General features: G+C 55.5%; 1 protein-coding gene across 1 annotated transcript in view; it reads left to right on the top strand.

Moving 5' to 3' along the window:
- The window catches only part of ARRDC1 (arrestin domain containing 1), a 23,324-nt gene extending 9,706 nt beyond the window's left edge, over nt 1-13,618 (top strand). Inside the window, exons 3-8 of the mRNA XM_029960602.1 lie at nt 6,813-6,863; nt 7,439-7,593; nt 8,059-8,241; nt 8,727-8,903; nt 9,079-9,490; nt 10,389-13,618. Coding sequence (XP_029816462.1) covers nt 6,813-6,863; nt 7,439-7,593; nt 8,059-8,241; nt 8,727-8,903; nt 9,079-9,490; nt 10,389-10,453 — 1,043 coding nt within the window. The 3' untranslated portion in view covers nt 10,454-13,618. The remainder of the gene's footprint in view (nt 1-6,812; nt 6,864-7,438; nt 7,594-8,058; nt 8,242-8,726; nt 8,904-9,078; nt 9,491-10,388) is intronic.
- Nucleotides 13,619-13,633: the final 15 nt, after the last annotated feature.

The raw sequence follows: 13,633 nt of genomic DNA, 5'->3' as shown, positions 1-13,633 counted from the left end.
CCCTCAGTGTCCTGCCCCGACTTCAAATCAAGGCCCTTCCCCATCCTCGTTGCCTCCTTTGGACACTCTCTAATGGCTTCAGCTCTTCCTTCCATTGTGTCCCCCAGACTGCCCCAATATTGTAGGGGAGGCCCCCCCAGGGCAGAGCAGAGCGGGACAAGCCCCTCCCTGGCCTGGCTGGTGATGTTCATCTCTTCTGTCCCAGTCTAGCCGTGGATGCAGCCTGGCAAGGCAGAGGGGTGTGTTGTGCCACTCCATGTCTCCTGGCCTGCAGCCTGCTGTGTGCTCAGACCTCTGGGCTGGCTGTCCCAGCACCCCACAGTGTGAGGTTTCACAGGAGTGAGTAATAAAAGCTTGTCTGAGTGTGTTGTGTTTGTGCCTGAGTGACCAAGGCACCTCCCAACCCCCTTCTGGCTTCCCCACAGTGCCTTTCCCTGCTGGCACCATCCTGGAGGTCCTGGCTTGGTGGTGGTGGCCATCAGCCTTGTGGAGACAGGGCTGTGACCAGCTGTGACCTCCAGCTCCCCAGGGAGGGAGAGGCTGGGGCTGGGGGAGCCAGCCTGGCAGGAGGGTTTGGCAGATGGTCCTGGTTGGAACATGCAGCCCAGGCAGATCTGGTCCCACCAGTGCTGTCAGACTGGCCTGTCTGCACAGGCCACTAACCCAGGAGCTGCAGAACAGCTCTGGGAACCCAGGCAGGATGCAGCAGCTCAGTGTCCTTGTCCCTGTGTGGTTGGTTCCTCCTGAACCCCAGCCCTGCCCTGCTCTTGTGCTGGGCAGAGGCTGCCAGAGGACCTTTCCCAGCCCTTGGCTGGCTGCTGGCAGGGCAGGGCGTGGGCAGGGAGCTTCCCCTCGCTCCAGAGGGAGGATGGATTTGAAGGGCTGGTGATTTCCTCTGGCTGCCAGCTCTGCCCTGGCAGGGGCCTGGCAGCACTGCTGGGACAAGAGCCCAAGCCCTTTCAGCAGCTGTGGTGGAGGAAGCTCGACTTGGATCATTTGTTTAACAGTGTAAATACAGATGAGTGGTCATTGCACCCCCCCAGAGCTATGACGATGTTGTTTTTCCTGTGCTGGTCTGCAGTGAGTGCAGGGAAACCTTTGTTTGGGTTGGAAGGGACCTTAAAGCTCATCTCATTCCACCCCCTGCCAGGGACAGGGACACCTTCCACTAGAATGGGTTTCTCCAAGTCCTGTCCAACCTGGCCTTGGACACTTCCAGGGATGGGGGGCAGCCACAGCTTGTCTGGGCAACCTGTACCAGGGCCTCAACACTCTCACAGTGAAGAATTTTTTCCTTATATTTAACTGAAATCTGCCCTCTGGCAGTGGGAAGCCATTCCCCCTTGTCCCGTCCCTCCATCCCTTGTCCCAAGTCCCTCTCCAGCTCTCTTGGAGCCCCTTTAGGCCCTGGAAGGGGCTCTCTGGTCTCCCCAGCACCTTTTCTTCTCCAGGTGAACACCTCCAGCTCTCCCAGCCTGGCTCTAGAGGGGCTCCAGCACTTGGAGCATCTTTGTGGCCTCCTCTGGACTCAATCCAGCAGCTCCTTGTCCGTGCTGGGCTCCCAGGGCTGGAGCAGCTCTGCAGGGGGGTCTCACCTGAGGGGGCAGAGGGGCAGAATCCCCCCCTCCCCTGCTGCCCATGCTGTGGGATCAGCCCAGGGCATATGGCTGGGGCATACTGAGCTTCTCCTCCACCAGCACCCCCAAGGTGTTGTCCCCAGGGCTTCTCTCAATCCCCTCCGTGCCCAGCCTGTATTTGTGCTTGGCATTGCCCTGACCCTGGTGCAGGACCTTGCACTTGGCCTTGTCAAACGTCACAAAGCTCTCACAGGCCCAACCTCTCCTGCGTGGCAAGATGTGTCTGGGTGGCAATGCAGTGTCACCAGGGGACTCAGCAGAAGTCTTGGTGTCAGCCCTCTGGATCAGAGCATTTCCTTTCTGCAAACCATGAGTTGTTCCAGGACTCCTCCCCATCCACTGGTACAAGAAAACAACCCCTGTCCCGGTGTGGATTGGAGGGAAGCAGCTGAGCCATGAATGGGAGAGACCAGACAAATCTCCTCTGGCTTCAGGGAGATCTCTGCTTTGCACTGTAAGGTGGCTCTTCTGCACTATCAGTGTGTTGTTGCTGCTCCTGCTATCTGGGTTTGGGTTTTTTCTAGCCTGTCTGGGGCAGCAGCTTCTTTCCCTCCAGGAATTTTTAGAGAGGACCTTTCCCAAGGCCGTGTGGGGGTGGCTGGTCTCTGCTGGCCTGGCTCCTATCAGGAGTAAAGGTATGGCCCCACAGCAGAGCCCAGCTAAGCCAGCTGCATCACGACTTTCTCAAGGTATTTTTAGCTGCACGTAAACTTCAGGAAAAGCTGTTTTGCAGCCGAGCACAGTGTGGCCTTTGTTCCAGCTCCTGGGAATGGGGAGGGACCGGCTCAGCATGGCTGGCACAACCCTGTCCCCTCACAGGGAGTGTGTGAGCTGCCCAGGGGCACTGCAGCCCACCAGAGACCCCCTGAGCAGTGCTGGACTCCTGCTGTGCCCATGCCCGGGCTGTGGGTGGTTTGGCAAAGCCTCTGGTTCTGGAGCAGCTTGGAAAAGGGCTGCTCTTCCCAGGTGTTGGGGTGGCAGTGGCTCCCCCCATGGTGGGAAACCAGCTCCCCTCTGCCTGCTGCCAACAACTGTCTTTGTTGCAAAGTCAACCTGCAAGTGAAATCAGCACATTAAATGTCCTGGGTGGTTCCTTGAAGCTCTCAGGGCTGGAGGGTCAGGGGCAATGAGTGGCTTCCCCTGGGCTTTGTGTTCCACTTGCTGCTTGGATGCTGGAGTTGCACAGCAGTGGGACAGCTCTGGGTGCTCTGCATGGTGCTGCACCTCCCCTGCTGTGACCTGGGGATCTGCTCAAGGCCCTGTGTGGGACTGACACTGCAGGTGTCCCTCACAGGGAGCTGAGGTGGCTTTTGCTGCTGTTCTCCATGTGAGAAGTACCTGGGTGCTGGCTCATGGTCGGTCTGTGCCCTGCCCATGCCCACAGGGGTGGCTGGGACGAGGGGAATGGTGCATTTTCCCTGTTATCTCAAGATTAGTCAGCATTTGGAAGTGGAAGTTCAGCCTTTAGGAGCAAAGTTGCCAACCAGTTTAAAAGGAGTTGCCACCTCCCTTCCCGCTGTAATAGGGCTTGGCTTGGGATTTTCCAACATTCCACCAGACACAGGGCAGAAGACTGAAGTTGGCTTTGTAATTCCAGGCAACTTGTAAATAAGCCTCTACTGTGTCTGTGCTGGAGGATCTTCTGCCAGGAGAGGCAAGCAGAAGCCCAGTTTTAACTTGCTATTTTGGGGTCCCAGGTGTTTTTGGGGACCAAAGTTTGGGATCCCAGGGGGTCTGGGGACTCTTTTCACTCCCAGTTTGGAGGCCCTAGGGGTGTTTTTGGGGAACGTTTTCACCCCCAATTTGGTGGTACCAGGAGTTTCTGGGCACCCTTTTCATCTCAAATTTGCAGATTCGAGGGGTGTTTGGGAACTCTTCTCATCCCCAGTTTGGGAATCCCAGTTTTTTGGAACCCATTTCACCCCCAGTTTGGCTTACCTGGTTGTTCAAGGATTCTTTTCAACCCCAGTGTTGGATCTCGGTGGGATTTGGGGGACCCTTTTCACCCCTAATTTGGGGATCCCAGGAGTATTTGGGGACCCTTTTCACCCCAATTTAGGGATCCCGACGGGAGGAGCAGATTGGAGTCACATTACTGCTGAATATCTGCCTCTCCTCCTGCTGCAGGGGGAGGCAGGCAGGCCCCAAGCTCACCTGCAGTCTTCACTGCCCTGTGGCCCTGCCAGACACTCTGGATCATGCCCATGCCTTCATGGGAGTCTCCCATCTTGTTTGGGATTATCTGTTGTTCTTCACCTTCCTTTTATTGACCTTTGTCTCTGAAATAGCTCTGGCACTGAACTCCAACAGCCCTTCTGCTTTCCACGCTTCTTGGAATGGCCACTCCAGGATGTTGAGGGTGCCTAAAGATGCTTCTCCCTCTTTGGGGGGAGGAGAGAGTGGACTGGAAATAGCAGGTCTGAAAACAAGAGCTGCTGCTAATTGCCTGTGCTCAGTGGAGAATGGAGCTGGCTGCGCTTCCCTGGCCCCCAGCTCGGGGCAGGGCTGGACTTGGGGCTCTGTGTCCACGAGCTGAACGTTGCTGTGATGCCCCAGCTCCACGTGAGCTGCAGCAGGGCACGACTTCAGTCCGGGGTGGCTGCTCTGGGAGCTCCTCACTGGCTGCAAAGAGCAGGAAGGGCCTTTTCCAGCCCGCGTGGGCAGCTCGTTGCAGGCAGGAGCTGCAGGAGAGCTTTGGAGCTGCTCTGTGGGGTCACAGCCGTTCCCCAGAGACACCAACAGGTCTCTGGGCGCTTGGGCTTGGTCTGGACTATCAGGGTTGCTTAGGCTGAGCTGTGGGCAGTTCTTATCTGGTGACTTACTCAGAGGTTGGTCTCCCTGTGTGGAAACTGCGTCAGTGTCTCCAAGTCACACCGTGGCTCCGACAGCCAAACCTCCTCCTCTGTGAGTGATGCTGGCCCTGTGTGTTCCCAGGAGAGCTGCTCAGGGATGCTGTGTGAGCAACCTGCAGCACCCCTGGCCTCTGCAGGGAGTTAGAAACTGTGAAGTGCTCAAATGTTCACTTCCAGCCCAGCTCTCTGATGGTGAACCTGAGCTGGGCAGGAGTTTGATCAAAATGACTTGTTGGATGGTGCTGCCTGTAATGTCAACGAGGAACTTTCGCTTGGCAGAGTCTGTGAGCTCATCCTAAGGGTCCTGCAAAGGCTGTAAGGTTTCATGCTCTCAGCAGGAGACTTGAAATCACTGCCTGCACCTTCATGTGGGGCTCTGCAGGTCAGACAGCTAGGAATTCTTCAGGTCTTGGTGGAAACTCTGGAGCTCCCACCTCCCTCCCTCCTGCAGTGCAGGAGCAGGACTTGCTCCCTCTCCCTTTCAGACAGAGAGTCCCCTTACTGCAAAGCTGCACAGGAGAGTCAATGCATTCCAATTATCGACTCACTTTCCAAAAATAAGGATAATGGGTGTAAGATCAATGTTGAATGGTGCCCATTAAAAAGCAGAAACCCTCTGAGCAGCATACAAGCCCTGGGTTAGTGGAGTTATTCATATCAGCCAGACTTTATCCTGGAACCAACATGCAAAGGCACCTGCTGCATCTCACCTGGCACCTTTACCTGAGCCGGGCTTGCCAGGAGGGAAAGGAAAGGCTGTCCCACACCTGTCTCCCTCCGTGCCTGCCCAGCTCTCGATCCTCGGGCCTGGCAGAGCCCGGCTTTGTGCTTCCACCTGGTGACGGCAGCGAGTGCTGCACTTTAGCCTACATAGCTCTGGTTTGTCTGGGGGACGGGAGGGGAATCGGCAGGGAGGTGATGGGAGTGAGCGAACCTTGCTCCTCTCTGTGATGACAAAGTGTATAAATCTCTGATTCTCTCCCGACCTGCCTTTGGAGTGACGAGGTGCGTGCTGGGTTATTTATCTCGGCGCTGTGGGTGGGACAGGCACTCACCAGGGTGCCCTCAGGTCCCTGTGGGGTGGCTGAGTGAGCGGAGAAGCAGAGGTCCAGCTTTCCATAACGTGAACGATGCACAGGTCAAGCCTCCTGCCTGGAATGCAGTGTCAGTGGGGAGGAGTTACCCTTCTCTTCCCCACCTCCCCCTTCCCTGTAATCCAGTTAATCCCCTGACAACAGGACTCTCTTGCTGTCAGCTCCGGGAGCCAGCGTTGCTAACAGGCAAGCTGTCTCCTCGTCTTGCATCAACAAAGGAACCAGCCAAATCTGGGGGTTTGGAACCTCCAGCAACGATCCTACAAAGCAGAACAAATGTCTCCATTAAGCAGACATCCAGGTCTCCTCTCAGCACTGCTGCTTTAAAAACAAAACCTCTTGTTTGTACACGGATTTAACAAATGTGGATAAACCTTAGTGCTTTTCTTACTGGAGGCAACTTTGGGAGCTGATTGATGTTACTGGATTGCACTGTGGGTCCAGTTCAGCCTTCACCCTGGCCAGGGAGGGGATCTGGGATCTGAATGGCAGTGCTGGAGGGTGGATGGGGCTGGGGGGTTGGAATCTGTAGCTGTTGTTTTAGCTGTGCACTGGCTCTTGGCTCTGCTCTGTGCCCTGGAGGCCTCTGTTGCAGAGCAATTGTTGAAGAAAACAAGTGCTGAGGTTTTAATGTTGTGGAAATATCTTCCTCGGCTCCTGTGGTCTAAACAGCCAGGCTGAGGGATTGCAGGTCCCTTCATGGGACCAGGGGTGGATGGACCTCTGGTTCCAGCTCCTGAATCCTGTGCAGTCTGTGAGGGGCTTGGTGTGTGGTTGAGGCTGTAGTGGCTTGATGCCCACCAGACCCCTGTACCAGCCTCAGACAGTGCCTGTGCTTTCTCACCTTTCCCCTGACTGCCTGTGAGAGGGAAGGCTTGGGGAAAAATAAACACACAGCAGCACTGCTCTGTGCCCTGTGTTGGTAGTCTGGGGATAACCACTTGCCATGGCACTGGGATCCTTTAAACCCTGCCCCAAAAGACATTATTTACAGGGTATCTCACCATAAACATCTGTCCCAAGGAGAGGTGGGTGGCAGCAGATTCTGCTGTTGCCTCAAGTGCTGCCCATTGGATCTGGAGTTGTCCAGTGGTTGTAGGCAGCTGCCCAGGTTGTGTGTGTGATTCCCTGGGTGGTGGCCTCTCTCTCCAGAAGACTGCTTTCCAGAAGGTCACACATTACAAGGCCTGTCAGCCTGTCCCACTTACCTTTCACTCTTTTTTCCACAGGGGTCCTGACACCTGGAGAGCACAACTTTCCCTTCCAGTTCCTGCTGCCAGGTAAGATGCACAAAAGTGGCTGAAGGCCCTTCCCTTTAAGCCTTGGCTTTTGCAGCCTCTCAAGGTGTGCTGAGAAGGACTTGGGTGACAGAGGCAGGGGGACAGCTGGGCCTGGGGACACGAGAGGAGGGTAAGGTCAGGCTCAGAGAGCTCAGACAGGTGGGAGCCTCTCCAGTGGGGCAAAGCCTGGTGAGAGCTGTGGCTGGTGCCTCTCTGAGTGTGACCCTGAGAGCTCTGGGTGTGAACAGGGGTCCTGCACACAGTGTGCTCAGAGAGAGGATCCCTGCTCCTGCACCTGGGGTTGCAGAGGATCCCTTCTGTAAAGGAGGTTGCAGCAAGGTCTCTGAGTGACCTAAGTGTTCAACCCCAGGTCTTGTTTTGGGGAACCTTGCAGAACTCCTCAGGCAAAGAGGAAAGCTGTTAAAAAGAGGAAAGCTGTTAAAAAGAGGAAAGCTGTTTAAAAGGCACTATACTTCCAGTTCAGAAACTGGCCTCACTCAGCCTTGGGTGCTTCCTTCCCCTTAAGGGTGGGTTTTCACAACCTTCTGATCCTTATCTTTCTCTCTCCACTCCAGCCTCTGCTCCTACATCATTTGAAGGCCCTTTTGGCAAGGTCCTGCATCAGGTGAAAGCTGTGATAGACACACCTCGCTTCTCCAAGGACTACAAATGCAACAAAATCTTCTACGTTCTGTGCCCTCTCAACTTGAACGACATCCCTGACATCGAGGTAGGAATGAGGAGGGGCATGACTGGGAAGTGCCACCACTTCAGCACTTGTCCTGCTGTCTGAGGAGTCACTGTGTGGTTGGACAACTCTCTGACTATGCAAGAGCAGGACAAGGTCTCCTGATCTGACCTGCTTTGCCACCAGCCCCTGCTCCAAATGATTTTTGACTCTTCTCTGTGTTGCTTTGAAAGACTTAGGTGAATTTTCAGCATGCAGAGAGACATGTTGGCCGATAGCTTCAGGTGCTTGGAGAGATCTGGGTCTGGAGAACTTGCTTTGGATGGAAGAGCAACTAATAGGAGCAGGGAAGTGGGGGGCTGGAGCAGTGGGACCTGTTGTGTGTGGCAGTGCCAGGTTGCTGGTTCTTTGCGTCCTCTCAGACCAGATATTTCCACTTGCTTGTTTCAAATCTCTGAGTGTTTGTGACTCTCTTGAGCCAACATCTCTGTCTCTGCTGTCCTGCAGCAGCCCAACACCATGTCCATCACCAAGAAGTTCAACTACAAGCTTGTGAAAAGTGGCAACATCATCCTGACGGCCACGTCAGACCTGAGGGGGTACATCGTGGGACAGGCCATCCAGCTCCGCACCGACATCGAGAACAAATCTGGCCGGGACACCGGCGCTGTGGTTGCCAGTCTGCTCCAGGTGAGCATCCCAAAGGGTGATTCTGTGGCTTGTGCTGGTGTTCCACTCCTCTGTAAAGCTGAGGCAGCTCTCCCCTCTGTGCATCTCTGCTGCCTGTGGCTGGGAGGTGGCAGTGAGGAGGCCAAATCTGGCTAACTCAGTTTCTCTCTACCTTCCTGGGGAAAGAGGAGGTAGAACTTGTCTTGCTTACACCTACTCAGTCTATCATGTAACTATGGGTATTACTGCTCTGTAACATGCCTGTTAGATCTGTGCTTGTGCTTATTTGACAAAGCAGTTAGGTCATTTTGCATCCTGTGCTTATTTGACAAAGCAGTTAGGTGGTTTTGTGTCCTGTGCTTGTTTGACAAAGCAGTTAGGTGGTTTTGTGTCCTGTGCTTATTTGACCAAGGAGTTGGGTGGTTTTGTGTCCTGACTTACATTTGTGGGAGATAGAAGACCATCTGCAGCCTCTCTGCTACCTGTGTGTTCCCCTGTCTGTACAGAAAGTGGCCTACAAATCCAGGCGTTGGATTTACGACCTGAGGACCATCGCGGAGGTGGAAGGCTCGGGAGTGAAAGCCTGGAAACACGCGGAATGGAAGGAGCAGATCCTGGTTCCAGCACTGCCCCAGTCCATCCTGCAGGGCTGCAGCCTCATACACATCGACTACTACATCCAAGTGAGTTCAGCAGTGCTCCTGGGGAGCGTCCCTGGGCTGTGGCTCTGTGCTCCCTCCTGGGCTCAGCTCAGTCTCTGAGCTCTGTAGCTGTGTGGTGTGGGTGGTCCTGACACCAGGTGAACCTTCCCACTGTGAAGTATAATGAGGATGCCACTGTTTTTTCCTTCTCTTCCAGGTTTCCCTCAAGTCCCCAGAGGTTTCTGTCACTCTCCCCATTTACATTGGTAACATTGCTGTGAACAGGGTCCCGCTGAGTCCCTCCCGCTCCATCCAGCACATCCCATCTGCAGTGGTTCCCAGTGCCCCCCCGGAGGAAGAGGAGGCTGCCAGTGGATATCACCCCATGGACAATATCTCCATCCCCACCAAAAGCCATTCCCAGCAGCAGCCCTTCAGCTACGCCCCAGGACTGAGCTTCCAGGAGATCAGGGCGGACTCGGAGCAGGCGGGCTCCCCAAACCACCCCACGCTCTGCCTGTCCACGGGAGCCACTGTCCCCTACTACGCTGAGGGGAACGTGGTGCCCGTGCCCACGGCCAGCTCCCTCATCCTGCCTCCCGAGTACAGCACGTGGGGATACCCCTACGGTGAGCAGCACTGCTGGGCTCTGACAGGGCTGGCACTGGGGGGTACAGGGCTCCTACCACTCATCCCTTTGCTCGATGTGACCTGGGTGGGAATCTGGGAATGCCAGTCTGCCAGAGGCTGGTGTCAGAGGGGGTCATGAGATCCCTCTGCCTGCTTTAGCCTCTGGAGGATTCCCCTTTTCCAGCTGTAAAAGCTGGCTGTCCTTCCCACCTCTGCACCTCTGCCTGCCCCGGGCTCGCCCTGAGAGGATCTCCCTGTTCCTGAATGAACTTTCAGCCTCCCACTGATGGAAAAACTCCCTGGCTTGTGGTGAGGCTGGTGGGAGCAGAGCCAGGAAAGTGATGTCACTGAGATCTTCTGCCTGCCTTGGAGTGGGCCTGCAGCTGCTCTGAGCACACGGGCTGTGGGGGCGGGAGCTGACAGACCATCCGGGGCGGAAAAGCTTGGGGAAATCCTGGCCTGCTGGAGTCCTGGAGCCATGCTGGGGTGGCAGGGGCCTGCACTGTCTGTCAGCACCCAGATCAGCCCATCTGCTGGCACTGGGGTAACGGGACACTCCGTGTGTCACTTCAGCCCTGGGTTGGGGCACAGGGAGCATGGGTCACCTGGAGCGAGGGGGAAGCTTGTGAAAGAAGGGGAGGGATGGAACAGGACTGGGAGGTGGTGACTTCAACCCCTGTAGGTATCAGGGCAGGGATGGGACTGGCTGGCTCAAATCCTGTGTGTGCACCCACAGACCCCACGTATCTCAGGCTGTGGGGTCCTGGCAGGCAGTGCCTGTGTGTGACACGTGTGTGGCAGTGGTTTGCTTCACTCTGCACTGGGTTACACAGACTGGGGCGAAGGGAACCTCCCAAACACTCACCATAACTGCTCTCATTCTTCCTTTCCCCACAGAGGCACCTCCATCCTATGAGCAGAGCTGCAGCAGTGCCAACTCCAGCATCAGCAATGGCAACTAGCCCTCCCCTGCTCCGAGCCCTGCTGGCGCTGCCCACCCTGGTGCCACGGGGCACCTGCCTGTGGCAAAGTCTGGTACAGCACAAGGCGTCTTCTTGTCTCTCTGGCTGCTTGGGGGGGGAACTGGCACATCCCAGCCTGGGCTTTTTTAAGGGAGGGGGTAAAAAAACCAAAAAAAGGGCAGCCAGAGCAGCCTGCATGGGTGTAGGAGAGGTCTGGGAGACTGACCTGTGTCCTGCTGCTGCACTAGGTGCTGGAGAGCTGGCTGTGCCCCCGGGGTGCCCTGGGCAGCAGCCTGTTCCAGTACTGTAGTCAACACTAACTGCTTTACTATCAAAGCACCCACGATGCCTTATCTGAAACGCTCCTGACTTGGCACGTCTGCACTGCAGGGGGAGGCTGGGCTGGGTGGACTTTCTCTTCTCTTTTAGGGGCCATATGCTCTCCAGAAATGGTTTTGACAGCCCTTCCTCCTTGTCCTCATAGGTCCTTAAGGGTAGCAGGAGGTTTCTTGGAGTAAGCAGGTTTGGGAGGTCAGGGACTTTCAGAAAGCCAAAAGCACAAGCCCTCGCTGTACCCGTGTTGTGGGGTGAGTGACTGGCAGCCTTTGGCCCTGTGGCAGTGGGGAGCTCATGGGGGCACTTGCTCATAACCCAAGAGGCCCTGGTGGGCTGTGGGGGGAGAGCCTGGTGTTCCATGGGGTGCCCACCACCCACCTTCTGCCCTTTTCCAGCATGGAAAAGTTCCTGTCAGACACAGCCCATCCTTGCTCCTGGCTCACTCCTGGGATAACAGTGCTGGTCACTCTGCATGTAGGGGAACCACATCCCATGTGCCCTGCAAGGTGCCCTCTCCTCCCAGGCCAGAATGACATGATGATCAAGTTACAAGAGTCTGTCTGGCACTACCTCTGAGCCTGCCCAAGGGCCCTGCCTGCAAAACTCTTCCCTCTGGGACCACCCTCCGTGGGGGCTCAGCCTGGCATCTCTCCAGGAGTGGTTGGCACTGCCCAGGCAGCACACAAGGATGCTGGGCCAGGGCCTGCTGTGGTACTGGTTTGCTGCCTGTCCCCTGAGCCCCAGCAGAGTGTGGGAGTGAGGAACAGGAGCGTGTGGGGACACAAACGGCTGTGCCTCGCTCGCAGCCTCCGCCGGACGCGGCAGCTCGGGGGGAGAAGCTGGTTTTTCTTTTCATTTTTGTGCTTTTATTGCCCCCCTTGTTTAGCTTGCCTAGGATTGCCTGCCCAAGCTGAGGAAACCACACCATTGAGAGCCACGGTCACCCAGCCACGGCTGGAATTGTGGCCTCCAGACCTCTGGCACCTCAGAGCTGGTCCCCACACGGCCCAGGCTGGGCAGGCAATGTCTGACAGCCCTTTAGGAGCATTTACAGCCGCTGCCTCCTCGTCTCAGCCCACCTCTGCACACCCTGCAGGCAGCTGGGGCGGGCCCTGCTTTGCACTCTTTCTTTGCAAATGCTTTTTGTTTTATTTTGGGGGTTTTTTTAAGCGTTGAACTGCTTTAAGGATAGTGTAGCGAAGGTGCCGTTCTGAGCAGTGCTGGCACAACATGCACCGATGCTGAGAGAGTGATTGTCATTGTCCCTGAGTATATATATATACATATATATATATATATATGAGATGAAGTTTTGTTTTTAATGATTGAATTCGTAAATACAAATTTTAACGCTGTATTTAATAAATTATTCTAAGAGAAGTGCTGTGCTTTTTTCATCCATTTCTGATGCTTTTCCATGTGCCTGTTCATGCCAAATCCAGGAAATGCACCTTGCTGGTTTCTTACAAAATAAAGTGAGGTTTTTTTGCTCTCACCAGGAAGGACAGTGACCTTTGCCAAGGCAGCCTGGGGAAAATAAATGTGATGTGTCCTGACTGCAATGCCAGGCTTGTAGTTCCAGATGGCTGCAGGGAGTTTGGCACCATGTGGGCTTGGCTCTGGAGAGAGCAGCCACTGCACTGCTGCTTTCCCATGCCTGTGTCCCAAAGCCAGGGCTGGGCTGGCAGAGAGGAAGGGGAGAGTGGACTCTCCCTTCAGGAGGATGAAGGTGGCACAGCCAAGGTCTGCCTGGAAGGGCTGGAGACCATCAGCCTAAAGAGCCATTTGGAATAAATTTACTAAAAATAGAAGAAGGCTCCTCCCCACACCCACCCTTTGGTGATCCCATGTCTGAAGCACGTAGGTGTTGCCTAAATGTTGTCATCACAGGTAGCCTGGGGTGTGATGTGTGTCTTGGACATGGATCCTTCTTCACTCTCTGCTCAGCTTATGCTTCTGCCCACTTTCCATGGTTTAAGACTCGCCTTTGCCTGGTGGTCCAGCCTGCCATGACCAGCATTCTGGATGTGCAGGGGGCCAAAGGCAGGTACAGCTCTTCCCTGGGGCTCTTCCTCTCACTCAGTTGAACTGTCTTGCCTGGCTCAGCCTGTAGCTCCTTGGCTTTCCTTGCTTTTGGCTGTACCTATCCCTCCTTTCAGGCTTCAACCCAAATCCCTTCCACACCTCTGGAAAAATTCCTGTGAGCTGTCCATGCCTCTGGAGCTGCTGGGTTGGGCTGCAGGCTCCTGACCCAGCCAGGCTCTGGGAAAGGCAGCCAGGGCCAGGCTGCTCCTTGTTCTCCATGCCTGAAGCTGAGCTGCTGATGTTGTGTCCAGCCCATGTTCCTTGGCTGGAAAATGGGAATGGTGTTTGATTACTGTGGCCAGACCCCCAGTCGGTGTCTGTGCTCCTTGTTTCACCTTTCCATTGGGAATGCACCGTCCGTGGTGGAGGCTGTGGAGGGGAGAACCAGGCTGTGCCTCACCCACTCCCATCTCTGCACTGCTCCCATGCACCTCAGCTTGCTTTCCCAAGTTGTATTTGCTACAAATGGCCCTTGGGCACCTCTTGCTGTACTCATGGCAAAGCAAGGAGACTCCACAGAGTCCTCTTTGCAAAGCAAGGAGCAAGTGGGAACCCTTTTCTTCACCAGTGAGGAGTGTCCATCGCCACTGGCGGCTGTGGAGGGAGCAGGAAGGAGTTGGAGCTACACCTCACCCTTTTGGATGCCAGGGCTGCTGCACGGCACAGACCCTGCAGAGAGGGGCCTCTGCCAGCCCTGGGAGGTGGCTCTGGCCAGGGTGCAGCAAGTTTATCACCCCAAGTTTGCCCTGGAGCAGCCTC

Source organism: Manacus vitellinus, unplaced genomic scaffold (genome assembly GCF_001715985.3).
Source record: "Manacus vitellinus isolate BGI_N305 unplaced genomic scaffold, ASM171598v3 scaffold_27_pilon, whole genome shotgun sequence".
In the NCBI taxonomy this organism is placed as follows: Eukaryota; Metazoa; Chordata; class Aves; order Passeriformes; family Pipridae; genus Manacus; species Manacus vitellinus.
The sequence above is the reverse complement of the archived record's forward strand: the minus strand, read 5'-3'. Positions and strand labels throughout refer to the sequence as shown.